The sequence below is a fragment of the Nelumbo lutea genome, chromosome 1 (assembly GCF_056320005.1).
Source record: "Nelumbo lutea isolate HS-2025 chromosome 1, American lotus-T2T, whole genome shotgun sequence".
NCBI classification, from domain to species: Eukaryota; Viridiplantae; Streptophyta; class Magnoliopsida; order Proteales; family Nelumbonaceae; genus Nelumbo; species Nelumbo lutea.
Window position 1 is genome coordinate 81,682,935 of NC_142684.1, and position 14,638 is coordinate 81,697,572.

At 35.8% G+C, this 14,638-nt stretch overlaps 1 protein-coding gene across 2 annotated transcripts; it reads left to right on the top strand.

The window, feature by feature from the left end:
• Positions 1 to 1,927: 1,927 nt before the first annotated feature.
• Positions 1,928 to 14,408, top strand: LOC148875698 (uncharacterized). 2 transcript variants are annotated; one of them, XM_088965102.1, is made up of 9 exons: positions 1,928 to 2,212; positions 2,340 to 2,417; positions 6,923 to 6,964; positions 9,510 to 9,574; positions 9,665 to 9,728; positions 12,044 to 12,108; positions 13,010 to 13,163; positions 13,345 to 13,461; positions 13,596 to 14,408. In XM_088965102.1, the coding sequence occupies exons 1-6, from the start codon at positions 1,943 to 1,945 to the stop codon at positions 12,068 to 12,070; spliced, it is 546 nt and encodes a 181-aa protein (XP_088821228.1). In that variant the 5' UTR covers positions 1,928 to 1,942; the 3' UTR covers positions 12,071 to 12,108; positions 13,010 to 13,163; positions 13,345 to 13,461; positions 13,596 to 14,408. The 2 variants fall into 2 exon arrangements, with proteins under 2 accessions (XP_088821228.1, XP_088821229.1); XM_088965103.1 differs by lacking the exon at positions 6,923 to 6,964.
• The last annotated feature ends 230 nt before the right edge of the window (positions 14,409 to 14,638 follow it).

Consider the following 14,638-nt stretch of genomic DNA (forward strand, 5'->3'; position numbering starts at 1 on the left):
CAGTTGCTGGAGCATGGGCGACCAAAGAAAACATTCAAGGACCATTGCCAGCATCAACACAAATACAAGCCGTCCTTTGTCATCACCAAATATCATTGAAGACATCCAACGAATCATGGCGAATTGCAACAAATGCATCAACTTCAAACATATTTTTAGAGAAGCAAATGTAGGCTTGGGTACTTGTGTTTGATTTCATTGCTGTTTTTACAAGCAACATTAGGAGTTTATCATTACAAAATTTTGAGAAATTGTATTGTCAAATCACATCAAATAACCACTTCCATTAGAGGGCCTCCCCCCTCCAAAAACACCACACAGTGGCCTTCACAAATGAGGAATCCTGACTCGACTTCAGCCACAAACACAAATGGAAATTTAACTAGAGTTTGGGAAAATGTTGTCATTTTTTTTTTCTTTTTTGCAAAGTAAGAAAAGAACCACTAAAAACATCAAGGGGTGTTTGCCAGAATGTATGATTTTGAAAATTAGAATTCCTATATCCAATTCCTTGTTCTATCTCTCTCGTCCAATCCTTACAATCCAAACACATTCTTTAGGTTGTGTTTGGTAAGAGCATAAATGATGAACCAAAACGAATATTTACTCCAATTTTGCAGGCATTTAGTAAGAATGTGTTTTTGTACTGAAATTGATAACAAATTTGTTCTTTCTTGTATGCATGCATTCAAAAAGCCTCAAAATTTTCAAAATTTGCACTCAAAGTTGGTGAATATATGAAAGGTAGATTTCAATCTTGAAATTCATGTTTGTAGCCAATTACAACTATATACATTTAGTAGGAAAATAAAATTTATCAATGTAAAACCAAATCAATTTTGCATTTTTACGAACCATACAAATTTGCATTTGCACCGAACATAATTACATTACACTTGTACTCTTATCAATGTAATTATGTTCCTACAAATTTGCATTTGCACCGAACCATACAAATTTGCATAAAATTTATCAATGTAATTATGTTCGGTGCAAATGCATTTTATTTCACAACAAGCCTCCGGCATGGCTCTCATAAATGCACATGACTAGGATTTGGGAAAGACTACTATTTATTACTCATAGGAAGAAGTGAAATACATCGTGAACATCTATTATTTGTGTGAGAAAGTCAAATTACACAGTGGAGTTTGGATCTGCTCCTCACGCCAACCTCACAATACCTCTGAGTCGCACGTTGGGAACATTTTCCTATTTTTTGTGTTGTTATCTATATGGAGATATTTCTAATACATGATGGGATAGGGCTGTGAGGTTAGTGTGAAGTACACTTTATGAGGAGCAAATCCGGATTCTACATGGTGTTGGGTTGAGTCTTTAATGTTGTCTCACGCATCCTTGTCAAATTATCTAAGGTTTTGCACGTGTGAGCAGCAGCAGTAAACGAAGAAGATGAAGAATTGTTTCCCACTTTTTGCTAGACACTATGCTTTTATACCCCTATACCAGGCCAATACAAAATTTGCACTCACAAACAATGCGAAACTTGCATCCCTAAACCTGATAAAAAATTTACAGCACCTTCTTTTAGTAGGGGTGGAGTTATATGTATTTGAGTGGGCTCAATTGATCCCACTGAAGTTCAAAAAAAAGTTGAAATTAATGTATTAATTGAGGCATTTGACCATCAGCCTATTTTTCATATTGACCCGGTAAAGTTAAATGAGAACATAAGAGCATGGGATCAATTTAGACATTTTATTTGAACTTTAGATTAATTGACTCTTTTTGCTTGACTTTTAGACAAGAGCCATTTTGGGAGAGCTTTGTTGCTGATTGAGCTATGTTACAGAGCCACTTTCGACAAGCTGCCTACGATAGTTTCACTTCCAAGTTGATTCTTGGGCCCATGTAAGTCAATTTTCATCTTTCTAAGGGTCTGCTTGGTTCGAAGGAATAGAAACCTGGAATCAAAATCGAAATGGCCCATTCTCATTCCAAGTGTTTGTTTGACCAGAATGAAAATCTCATTCCCATTTTAGGCGGAATGGGAATCCCCCATATGGGGAATGGCCATTCCCAACCCCCTCCAACGGAATGCGATTCCCATTCAGGTTTATGGCTTCATTTTTTGTTTTTTGGACAAAATACCCCCTTCATTTCTGATCTAGTCGAACAGGGAGCTGTCACGCCGAATAGAGACTGCGAACAAATCCAATCCATCTTTCGTGCCGAACCGACCTCCGGTGAGGTAAGACCTGCCTCTTCCTCCTTCCAAATGAACAACCCATGCTCTGATCTAGTTCGGGATCTTTTTTTTCTCCGCCTCCTCTTCCTACTTTTTTTCACTAGTTGAAATATGGCTTTTTCTGTTGCAGATTCACCCTTGCTCCATTCGGGATCGACCTACTTCTTCACTGCTACCATTGACGAGCTTTTCACACCAGTCAATCCAGGTAAAGGAAGTTTTTTGATTCGTTGATATTTTTTTACATTGTTATAGAATACCTCTGATATAGATGTGAATAGAAATTTTTTAGCAAAGTTTGTGTATATCCGAAGTATTTAACAGCAAGGTTTTAGTGTGCTTCAGCTGAAATACTTGCTTTAGTTGCTTTCAATGTTCTACATTCATTTGAATATGATATGAGACACTTGTTTATGTTAATGTTATTCAAATTAATGTTGTGAGATGAGACACTTGTGAATACTGAATTTGTGATTTGCAAGGGATATATTAATGGCTCTTTATTGGGGATATAGGACTGCATGGTCAGCCTTAGCTAAGCTTAACTTGGCTGAGAATGAACTGAAGGACAAGGGTGCTATTTTGATCGTAAAAGCACTGGAAGAAGGCCATGGCCTATTAAAAGAAGTTGATTTCAGCACTAATTCAGTAAGAAGGGCTAGGGCGAGGTCCTTAGCACAAGCTGTGGTAAATAATCCTGAGTTTAAGTTGCTGAATATCAATGGGAATTGCATTTCTGATGAAGATATTGATGAGGTAAAGGACATATTCAAGAAATCACCTGATGGGCTAGGGCCCTTTGATGGGAATGATGAGGAAGGGGGAGAAAGTGATGAAGAGGAAGAGAAGGGTGATGAAAATGGGGATGAATTGGAACCAAAACTTAAACATCTTGGAGTCAGCAAGGAGGAATAGCAGACTATGATGGATTTTGATATTGACTTTTAACTTGTGGAAGAGGTTTAAAGTATTTTTCTTGTGATATTTGGAATTGATCAGCTCATTGAATCTTCTTAATACAGTTATTGATTCTGTAACACAACCACTCGAGTCAGTAATGGGTCATGTTTTTTTTACTTGTTTTCTCCCCATTTCAAGAACACTAGTTCAATTAATTAATTATTTTTTATTTCTGATGTTACTTTAGCGAATTGGAATGGATTTTGTTCTGTTTTTTGCTTAGATGGTTGATATGTTTTGAGATATTCTGGTATGTGTCAGTTGTGCTTGATTCAAATTTCCTCATAAATCCAAGTCTTTTGTGGCTCGATGGCCTCCAAATAACAAGGGCAATAGAGTTTCTATTACCAAAAGATTTTTAACACTCCTTAAGCAAATAACAGTTATAATATTTTAAAATTTGGTCTAATTGTAATGCAACTTAATTTTGAATAAAATATTACTAATCTTATCCATGGGGTTATGGTGAATTGTATTTTCTAATAAGTTCAGTTTTTACCACCTCATCAAATTTGTGAAAATTAATGTTGATCATGTGATGATTTTATGCAATTTGAATTAACTTATAAGTAACTATTTTCATTTTTAATGCTATAGTGTTAAAATCAAGGTTCATAGTATTAGAAAGACAAAGGATGTTGGATAGGCAAACTTAAGAGATGTATGATACACTTTGGACACCCATTCATACAGTGGAAAAATTAGGATACACATGCACTTTTCTAGTGAAACTCCAATAATCCTAAGGATTCAATAACACTAATTCAAGTCTTGGATGGTTATAAATGAGGTATATGCATATAAAAAACATATTTATGTGAAGTGTGAACTATTAGGACACACTTGAAAAATGTTAAAAAGTATACAAGAATTAAAGACAGACCATGTATATCTTAAATTTTTTTGGACACCAATATTGTTCTAATAGAAAAGTAAATATTAAAATTTAAAACAGAAACAATTACCAAAATGAAGGTGTAGTCTTAACTGGTCAGTGGGTTGTTTTTCCATCTATTGATACAGGTTCAAGTAAACTTGTCTTACTACAAATTTCTAAATGCTCTCTCGCCCCTAAGATTTTAAATGTGCAAAGCTATTCTCTTCATCTTGCTACTCAGTTTTACAACATTGGAGTTTATAGAAAATGAAAATGGTTGGTTATCAATAGAATTTCATCTTTTAGAGTAAAACTATGGCATCTGAAACCCAAGTAATTGGTCCAACAAACCTCCACTCAAATGGCTGCTTCCCTTCCCTCCCTCCTCTGTGTTCATGTACATTAGTGCATGCAACTTTTGTTAACTAGGCTGCATTTGTTTGCAATGCAAATGCTAGTTCAATACATAAATGCACTCTGGGTCAGTTTTACAAGTGTTTGGTAGGCATGCATTTGTGTATATATTGATAATGACAGCTATCAGAACTTCCAAGACATGCATTTGTAAATTAGGGTTTGGGGGTATAGGACTGCATGGGAAGTATTTGAAAATCCCTGTGTACAGCTCTTTGTCGTACATGTTTTTTTCTCTATTCAAAGATATTATACTTTACCCGTTTCAAAAAAAAAAAAAAAAGTGCAGGAGGCTCATCTGAGAATCCTATTATTGGATTAGCTCCAAAATAAACTTGAGATTGTTTTTTTCATTGGTGAATTTCAGAATTTTCAGTCAATGTTCTTTTATTGTGTTGAAGTCATGCCAAAGTTTGCTTAACCTTTTTGGTCTTCTCCTGGTTCTTCTAGCCCTTTCAACTTGTAACAGATCACTGTGCTGTAAATGGACTCCAAGATATGTATGATCAGATGCTGATTCCTGTTTCCATAAACATGGAACACTGCCTTCTGACCTTAACTGTATCTTTCGGGTATGTTTAATCCACCCCTAAACCTTAATTGGATCCATTTCCAGCCCTACAAACACTTTTTCATCAGTTCACTAGTTTTTATCAGTTGGAGTACTGGCCTTGCTTTATGGCCCCAGCCTCAGGTGGATGCATTTCTCTAAGGTTTTAGCAGGTAGATGTGCAGGGTGATTTTCAAAGGTGGTGTTGGTTGGAGCAGAGATGGTTTTGATCATTCCTGGATGGATCTTTGGTTTATCCAATTTGATTACCAATAGTCTTCTGAAGGGTGGGGTTGGGACTGAACCATATTGTGGGGGTTTTTACTCTCTAGGTAGCATCATTTTCTTTGTGCTTAAAAAATAGATAAAATTCCACAAATTTCCTTATTTTGTCCAAGGCAGAACTCCCAAGATGATCACTTCCTCCCCTTCTCTAGTATGAGTTCTGTTTATTAAAGGGACCTATAACTCGTAAAACAACTCCTACTGAATTCACTCAGGTTGGAGGGGGGGGGATTCCCCCTCCAAGATCCTTATGTTCTATATGCAATTCTTCTTCCAAATTTGAAATTTCATTTCCTTTCTTAGTTTCTTTATCTTGGAGATCATAGATTACTTCGGTTAAAATTAATTACCTCCTTCCCCTCTCCACTAAAAATTCGGTCAATTAAGTATGAGTTCATTTTTTTCTTGGGGAAGATGAATTATGAACGTTTAGTGCTTTGAGAGTTGGAGTGAAGCTCAGGCAGTAGAGGGGATGGATGGATAAAAGTCAAGTGAGGATATAAAGGAAGGAAGAACTAGGAGGTAAGGGAGGGATAAGATAGAAGGGGAAGGATCTAATGCAAGACATAGACAGTAATTTCCATATATGTGAGATGTCTGATGCAAGCCTTCTTATGAGAGTCATTTTTTAGTGTTCTAAGCATCGCATGTATGGTTCTTTGTTTTGTAGAATCCTGCTTTTGGAGCTAATATAGTTGAGAACAACAATCTTATTGATGACCTCAATGGGTGGTTTTCTCTTGGTAACTGTACTCTTAGTGTGGACACTGGTTCTCCTCGTCTACTTCCTCCAACGGCAAGAGATTCCCTCAGGCCCCATGAACCTTTAAGTGGCCGCTACATCCTTGTGAGCAATACACAGACCTGGATGGGCCCTGCTCAGATGATCACAGAGAAACTAAAACTTTACCTGACATACCAACTATCTGCTTGGGTTTGCCTTAGTCCAGGAACAACTAGTCCGCAAAATGTAAATTTTGCACTTAGTGTGGATAACCAGTGGGTCAATGGGGGCCAAGTTGAGGTTTATGATGATAGGTGGCATGAAATGGCAGGTTCTTTTAGAAATGAGGTGCAACCATCCAAAGTTATGGTCTATATCCAAGGATCATCTTCAGGTGTCAACTCAATGGTTGCAGGGCTTCAAATTTTCCCTATTGATAAAAAACAAGATTTAAACATTTAAAGAAGCAGACTAACAAGGTATTTTTGTTTGTTTTATGAAAAGCTCAATATATTTTACTTATCACTTCATTTTTTATGCTGTATTATGTATCTTTGGATTGTACTTTTATATTTTCCAAGGTTTTGGCTTGTAAAATAGCTGATTATGCAAGATTACATACCTATAGTGTCACAACCGCTGAGATTGTTCAATAAATTTGCTCAGTGATATTTAGTGAGCTGATTCACAAGATTGTGAAATTGATTAACCATGGTCATGATTAGTTATATATAGGAAACAAAGGCACACTTTATGTCTATCAATTTTTTTATGTGAGATTACTGATTTACCTGGACGGCCTAATCTATTTTTAATGTTTGAGCTCTACGTGAGTTGGGTCTTTTCACCAAAATTTTCTTCTCACGTTAATTGTTTAACTATGTTACCCTTTCTGTTCTGCAGATACACAAGCACAATGTCATCCCAAAATTTGCAGGATCTGATGTTAGTAATTTGTTTGGCACATTTGTGAAAGTTAAACAGACACAAAACAGTTTTCCATTTGGCTCATGTATGAATAGAACAAATATAGACAATGAAGATTTTGTTGATTTCTTTGTTAAGAATTTCAACTCTGTTACACTTAAAGGTTCTAAAGGGTTAGCTTTTTGTAGATGGGTTTTGTGAGAAATTGTTGTACATTTTTTCATTTTTATGGTGGAGAATGATTCTTTTTTTGTGATTTTTGTTTGTTTGTGTTTTTCTTTTCATTTTTTTCATATTTTCTCCATATATATGCACTTCTTAGCAGGTTGCCAATGTGCGTATATGTTGAAAATATATAAAAAGTGGTTGTTTCTGAGGTTCTTTTAACTGGGGCGAAATTGGAAACTTTGGCTGATTCCGATTCCAGCTTCTAATTGAACCAAACAGAAGGAATCGGAATCCGGACTGAACCAAATAGATGTTAGGAATTGGTGATTCCGATTCCAATTCCTGCGAATTCCGATTCCAATTCCAGTCCTGTCTGCGAATAATTACTGAAAATAGAAGAGAAGAGATTGTGAATAATTCAGCTAAACTACAAGAAAATATATTTCTAGCGGCAGTTTTAAACCTGACTGTTTAACGTCTGCCGCTAGAAATATTAATATGTAGCGGCAGTCGATTAAAACTGCCCCTAGACAACAAACGGCTGCCGCTACATAAAAAGGCACAAGTTTCACTTTGCCTTGCTCGCACCTCTTCCCGTCATCTCTCCTCACTCACTCAGTCGTCTATCGCTTTCTCTGTCTCTTTCTCTCCCCCTTTCTCTCACAGTCGCCCCTCTCTCACGCTCTCTCTTTCTCTCTTTCTCTCTCTCTCTCTCTCTCTCAGTTTTCCCTCTTTCTCTCTCTCTCTTGTTCTGTCAAGGGAGCGATGTCTCTGTAAAAATAGTGTTCTGATGTAAAGTCGATGCTTCTTCAGGCCTTCTTCTCGGATTGGAATTCTAGGTTTTATTTCTAGGTAAAGTCTAACTTGATGTAAGGTTGGTTCTTCGAAAAATATATGCATTCTAGATTTTATTTCTATTGTTTTGTTTTTTCGTTTTTTTTTACCTCTGTTTTGGCACTGATTGCTGGTCATTTGCCTTTTCCAACCTTTATCAGTATTTTGATTTTTTTTTTCCAATTTACTGTTTGTTTTCTTAGCATGATAGAATCGAGCTCACTTCCTGAACTTATAGATTTAGGGTTTTTGTCCTTCATTTGATACTTCCACTTATAGGAAGTTATGAATATTTGTTTTAGTTCTGATATTTAAGCAGCGTACATATGAATTTTTAGATCTGCTGTAGATCTGCTATTCGACGCTTTTGGTTCTGGCTTAGACTCTATTCGACTCTAAATCTTCTGATGTAGATCTGCTGATTTTTTTAGTTGAAATAACTTGAGATATTTATTATAGCCTCTACGTTTTCTTTGTTTATTTTTCTAAGCCATTGACATGATTAACTACTCTTATAGTTTGATGTACTTTATAGATCTTGACTCTTTTAAATGATTAAAATAATAAGGTGTTTTCTGCTAACCCTTGGCTTTGTCTCTAATCTTAGATAACTATAGGGTAATTGACATGATTAAAATAATAAGCCATTGACATGATTAACTACATTCATCCTGATCTGATTTGACAATGGTCTGACCAGATAACTATAGGGTAATTGCAGCACCGCACATATAAGAATATTTGAGAGAAATTTGAAGATATAAAGATGTAGTGGTAACTTCCTTGCAGTTATTTTTGGTAGGTTTCCAAATAACCTAAAATTCAATCTTAATATTTAGAATTATGAAATTGTCATCAGTTTTTAGTTTCAGATTTCTAGGTATGGATAGTAATTGGAAAATTGTCAAGATATGAGTCAGGCCTCATTGGAAATTTAGGATATGTTGTTTTGCTTGATAAAGTAGTATAGATATATAATTCATAATTTGAACAGTTAGGGCAATTGTTCTCATGGTTATCAATACAATTCATTTGAACCCAAATAGGTGGAAGCTTGGTTCACCCTACAGTCATGTCATAAGAAAGACATAATTAAACATTTCTTTTGGTTTTATGAAGCTGAATATTAGATTGTTCAGTAGCTACAAGAATAGAAATAATATACTCGCTTAGGGAAAGAAAATAGCAATAGAAACAGTATTTTCGACCAATGGCTGGGTAAAAAAAATCTAGGAAAGAGGATTAGCTTTTAAAGCTTGGACATCTTGAAGTTGAAAATATCTGGGTAAAAAATATAGAAACAGGATTTATGACCAATAGAAACAGTATTTAAAAACTTGGACATCTTGAAGTTCAGAATAACTTGGTAAAAAAAATATAGGAAAGTCAATGGGTTGGCCTCTTTTGAAGGCCATGATAAAGGAAAGAGGATTAACTTTTAACAAACAACACAAAAAGAAAGCCATTAGATTGGGTAAAAGGAAGGAAAAAAGTTGGGAATTATCTTGTTTAAAGTTAGTCATTTTCTGAAGTGGTTTAATATAATGCCTTTCATATGCAGGCCCCACAAACAAGTTCTTCCCCTCCTACAGCAACTCCCCAAGTTACGCCAGCAACATCAGCTCTGTGAGTTTTTCATTTACTTTCTATTGCATTTGAGTGGCCTTTGGACCATTATACTTTATATGTTGTTGGTTAACTTTCTTCATTTGGCAGGTCACCATCAGTTCCTCTACCTGCACCTCCCCGTCACAGCCACCCTTGCTTCTACTACTGTCCTGTGAGCTCTCTTCTTTGTCTTACATACATATTTTTGTAGGACATATATATTTTCCTTACGTATATATTAATATAAACATGTATTTCAATATTGGAGTGGATCCATTTTGGGATCAAATTCAGATTGCCTTAATCAAATTCCACTTAAAACCTGAACAAACAGCTACAGTTTGCAGCTCTATGTCCTTTTACATTAACATTAACAATAGGAATGGATCGCTGGTTCACGTTTGTTATGTTTCTTCATAGGGGGTTGGGTTCAGCATCAATGAATTGATAATAAATTTTGGGATTTGAGGGTCCTTGTTTGTTTTCCTGTGAATGTCTATTGTGCATTGGTCCTTATAGTTTGGTCACATTCAAGCACTGTAGGTCAGCTATTGGATGGAAAGATACATACAGAAATAGCAAAATTCAGACACAATAATGTAGGTCAGCTATTGTAGTAGTATGGAACTAAAGGACTAGTGTTATCACACCCTTGTTACATCAGTTCTGGGGTCTGCCCAGCCAGAGATGGCAGTCTGTCATCACAAGCAGGAAGCTGTAAGAGCTGATATGGCTTGACATGGAAGCCTTGATATAACCACAGCTTGCCAAATTGGCCTATGGGACAACAGAGATGTACCTAGGGAGGAGGATCCTCATTATCACACTCTTTGACTTGTGCACCTAGGAAGGAGGATCCTCATTATCAAAACTACCACTTCAATCAGGTCCAATTCTTTATTATTAAAATACTTGTGAGATAGTCCTTTCTTAAAAGATTCTACCTAGATAAACTATCTTCATTCTCCATTTGTTTGAAAAATATAAGATAAATTACCTACCATCCCCATCTCCTCCCCCCTTAATATTATTTCTTGATCATCAAACAACAAAAGCATGAAATCATAAAAAAATGAAAACAGAAGAAAGAAAAGTCTTGTAGAGACAGTCAAGGACATCTTGTTATAGAACTTAAGAAATAATTGATGAGAGAAAAGTCCAATATACATCCATTACAGATGGACCAGGTTTGTTCCAGTCTGAAACCAGACAATAGATGAGAGAAAAGAGAAAGTTGGAAACTGGACTAGCCAAGGAGATTGGAGTGAGCCGATTTGCTTCTGAAGGCATCTGTAAGAAAGAGAGCCCTATATCAAGTAGCTATTTTCAGGTCTTATTCTGATCAATAGTTTGCTGGTATGGAGTTGTCATTTACAAGGGAATGAGGGAATGATATCAGGAACAAATACTATTTCTCCCTACTGAGATTTTGATCAATAGACTGTTAATGCTCTATATCATATCTTTTATTGAATGCTTGCAGTCTTTATTAAATTATTTATGAGATTTCATTATTAAATATGTTTATATATTTGAGCAGTGAGACTGAATCATTATTTTGTGGTTGACTAGTTAGCACTGAAAGCACCAACTAGTCACTACACTGCATAAGGAGGCCATAACAACTAGATATCTTATTTATCAAAATAAAAAAATTGATATTCACCACATTGGCAACACCTTATTGTTGACCCTTCTGTGCACCTAAAGAATTAGCACAAGTGTTTGTCTCTCCGAGGTTTAGTCCCGTGGCTTAGTTCCAGTTCTGGAACATTGCATGTCAAATGTGTGCATCTTATAGCCAAGCCTTGTGTACAAGTGCAAAGTTAGAAGTTTATAACTATTCGAATGTCTTTCTCCAAGAGATTTAGTTTTATCATCTCATTATAGTGATGGAAAAGTCACAAACCAATGTCTGAATATTATAGGGGATAATTTGGACTGGAAGTACTTCCAATAGGAAATTTTGAAAAGCAGATTGCTTACTGAGGACTAAAATGATGTAACTGTATTATTGAAAAATTTGTTACTCAATGTTTCATATAAAAAATCAGCAAATCCTCAGTCAATTGTATTGCCATACCAGACTCATTTAGCCTGATCTGAACAAACTTGCAACACCAGTCAACATCACAAAACAGTTTTGGCATTATAAATTCCTTTTAGGTTATATCTGCAGGAGCAATATAGGGGTTCTCCAATGTATGCAGTATGCCGTTCTTTTGTGTAATTGAACAAGGCAACTGATTGATCCAGTGTATAGCATCTTTGGGTGGATGGTATAAGAAACCACTAATGGTGAAGCTATGGTATATAATGCTGGAAAATAGTAGTAGTAGAACATAAGATCCTGAAGCTTATATGATGTTTATATGTTTAAGTACTGTGTTGAATACGTTTCCCTTGTTTCTCACTGTGGTTTGTAGGATAAACTTATGTTGTTATCCTATGTCTTCTATGGACTTATAGTATACAATGGATTCTCAGATCTTCATGAAGACGGGCACTATTTGACTGATCATCCTGGATTGGTGCCTATAACCACTGCACAGGTATGATTTCTTTCCATGTAGAGTATTCCTAATCCTTCACTTCCATGTGAGTGAAGACTTTAGAATTATTGGTATGGTTGTCGGAAGTCATTTAGCACCACATGATTCAGCAAACTGTGGGTCAGAGCGTACTGAAGGAGGGGAGTCCTTTTCTTTTCTCTCTTAACTGAGTTAATAATTCCCTCCTTTTTGAGGCTAGCATTAGGCTACTATATATATTAACCAAATATATAGTAGCAAACAGAGAATTGTGGAGATGAGGTGTGCTTGGTGTTGGTGTGAGAAGACGATGGTGGTGGAGGTGTCCTTATTTATTATTTTAGCTGCCTTCTTCTTCTTCTCTGTTACTTGCAATTTGGTGGATGCCAAGCCCAAGCCCAAGCCCAAGAAGGGTATCACTACTGTGTGGAGAAGGAAAGGGTGGCTCTTTTACAACTCAGAGACTCAGCATTCAATCATCATCCAGATGCGTCCTCCAAAATGTATAACTGGGGGGATAATGGAGATGATTGTTGTAGATAGAAAGGGGTGGAGTGCGACTTATCTTCTTCCCCATCCACAGTGGTTGGAATAAGCATTTTGGGTGAAAGGAGAAGTGAAGGATTAGGAATATGTTACCCAAATGCTACCATTTTGTAACTGTCTAATCTTTAACATTATTCTTTTGTCTGGACAAAATGGAATTTACTGGAAAATTAGTGCATTAAAAAATGAATCAAAACATGAAGGTAAATATTTATTATTTGTAGCATAATGGAAGGCTAAGGTATTCTAAAAATTGAAAAGAAGTATCATTTTTGCACTTAATTAATTAAAATCAAGCCATTGAATTCATGCATCTATACTTTGGATAACATTTTGATGTTTATGGGCAATAAATGTTTATTGTTTAATGAATCAGGAGGATATGTTGATCTGGGCACTCTTGTACATGAGTCTCCGTGAGATGCCCCAACCTTGTGGGAGATTGGTGTTCCTGACCGTTCAGCTGCTGAGTTTTTCATCCCAAATCTCGACTCCCGCTATGTCAACCCACTCTACATAAATCAGGACAGGTATCTATTTTGCTACCAGATTACCATAGTAACTTCATCTCAGCAACAAAAAGATAAGAAACCCAGTTTTTTTTTTAGTTCCCAGTTCCATTAATTACAACACCAAAATCAAATAAGTGTTAATTTTAAGCATTGTTTGTTATAATTGTTGATTCTTCTTTCTGAATGCATGTATATGTAGGTTTAAGCAGTATGGTTTGTGGGATAAGTATGGGCTTATGTATCCCTACCAATATCTAGCTTATACTGTAGGTGTTAGTGACTACCGAAAAGATTGGTTCTACGCACACGTTACAAGGTTGGTTGGACAATTTAATTTCTCAGTTTCTTTTCTTCTGGTCTTAGTAATGAATCTAATGACAATGTTCATTGTGCTCCTGACATGATATATGGTTAAGTTACTGAAAATTTTCTTTCACCTTTTGTGTGCAGAACAACCAGCAATCCTGCAGGGCATAAAATCTTATCTGGGTTACTGGTATTGGCACCAAAAATTTGATAGGGAATCGGCCACAAGACAAGCCCTGTTCAAGCTTGCATGGAGACTCAGGAACTGCTCAACTGTAGGTTGTGGGTTATCCTCCTTGGTAGATGTACTTAACTCAGCATATATGCTGTAAAAGAGAAAAAGGGAGATCAGATATCAAAAAAGTTAGTTCAAGGAGAAGAAAACATACCAATATTTTACATGCAAGATCTATACCAGTCAAACCAGTAAATTTGCACGAGTTCAATGAATATGATCATCAAACATTGAGAATCAAAGACTAAGAGAGTAGCTATGTCTTGCTGGTATAGGATGCATTTCCAACTAAGGATTATTATCCAGTTCATAGGCCAGCCACAATAGAAGGCTAGTTCATTTCCTGGACTTCATTCAACCTACAGCTTCTTAAATGAATTTTGGCTTCTCCATCTTTCTCCAAGAACCTGAAGGTTACTAACTTCAACATCAATCGGCAAAAGAATTGAATATACCATGCAGGTGTTCCGAGTTTGACCTTGTAAAGCTACAGAAATTTGATCCTTGGCGAAATTGTCCATGAAAATTTATCAATTACCTTGCCTATCTATGAAATCATTTCAAGCCTGATTAGGTGTCATTATTTGTAATTGAAATTACCTTGTAAATTCTTTTACAAACCAAGAATATTTTTTTGAATGGAGAATATTTTTTTAAATATTCAAGTCTGATTATGTATTTGTGATTAAAATATTTTGAAATGGAGAACTTTTTTTTTTAAATTTTATTTGTAATTGATGTTTATTTATTTTCGTATTTTATTTCTATTTAAATGAATACAAAGAAGAGAACATGAAATTTGAAGAAGATTAGAAAAAACAAGGTTATTTGAAAAAAAAGACTTCTAGTGGGATCTTTAACTTTATATCGGCAGCCACGAAAACTGCTGCTAGAACGTTTTAGCGGCAGTTTGCCAACTGCCGGTAAAATCTCTAGTGGCAGTTTTAGGGAC

Excerpts from the sequence above, each read along its gene's own strand:
- LOC148875698 (XM_088965102.1), top strand. The coding sequence starts at position 1,943 with ATGGCCCATTCTCATTCCAAGTGTTTGTTTGACCAGAATGAAAATCTC. Across the intron at positions 2,418-6,922 it reads TTTCACACCAGTCAATCCAG|ATACACAAGCACAATGTCAT; the intron begins GTAAAGGAAGTT and ends TCTGTTCTGCAG. Across the intron at positions 9,729-12,043 it reads CTTGCTTCTACTACTGTCCT|ATCTTCATGAAGACGGGCAC; the intron begins GTGAGCTCTCTT and ends ATGGATTCTCAG.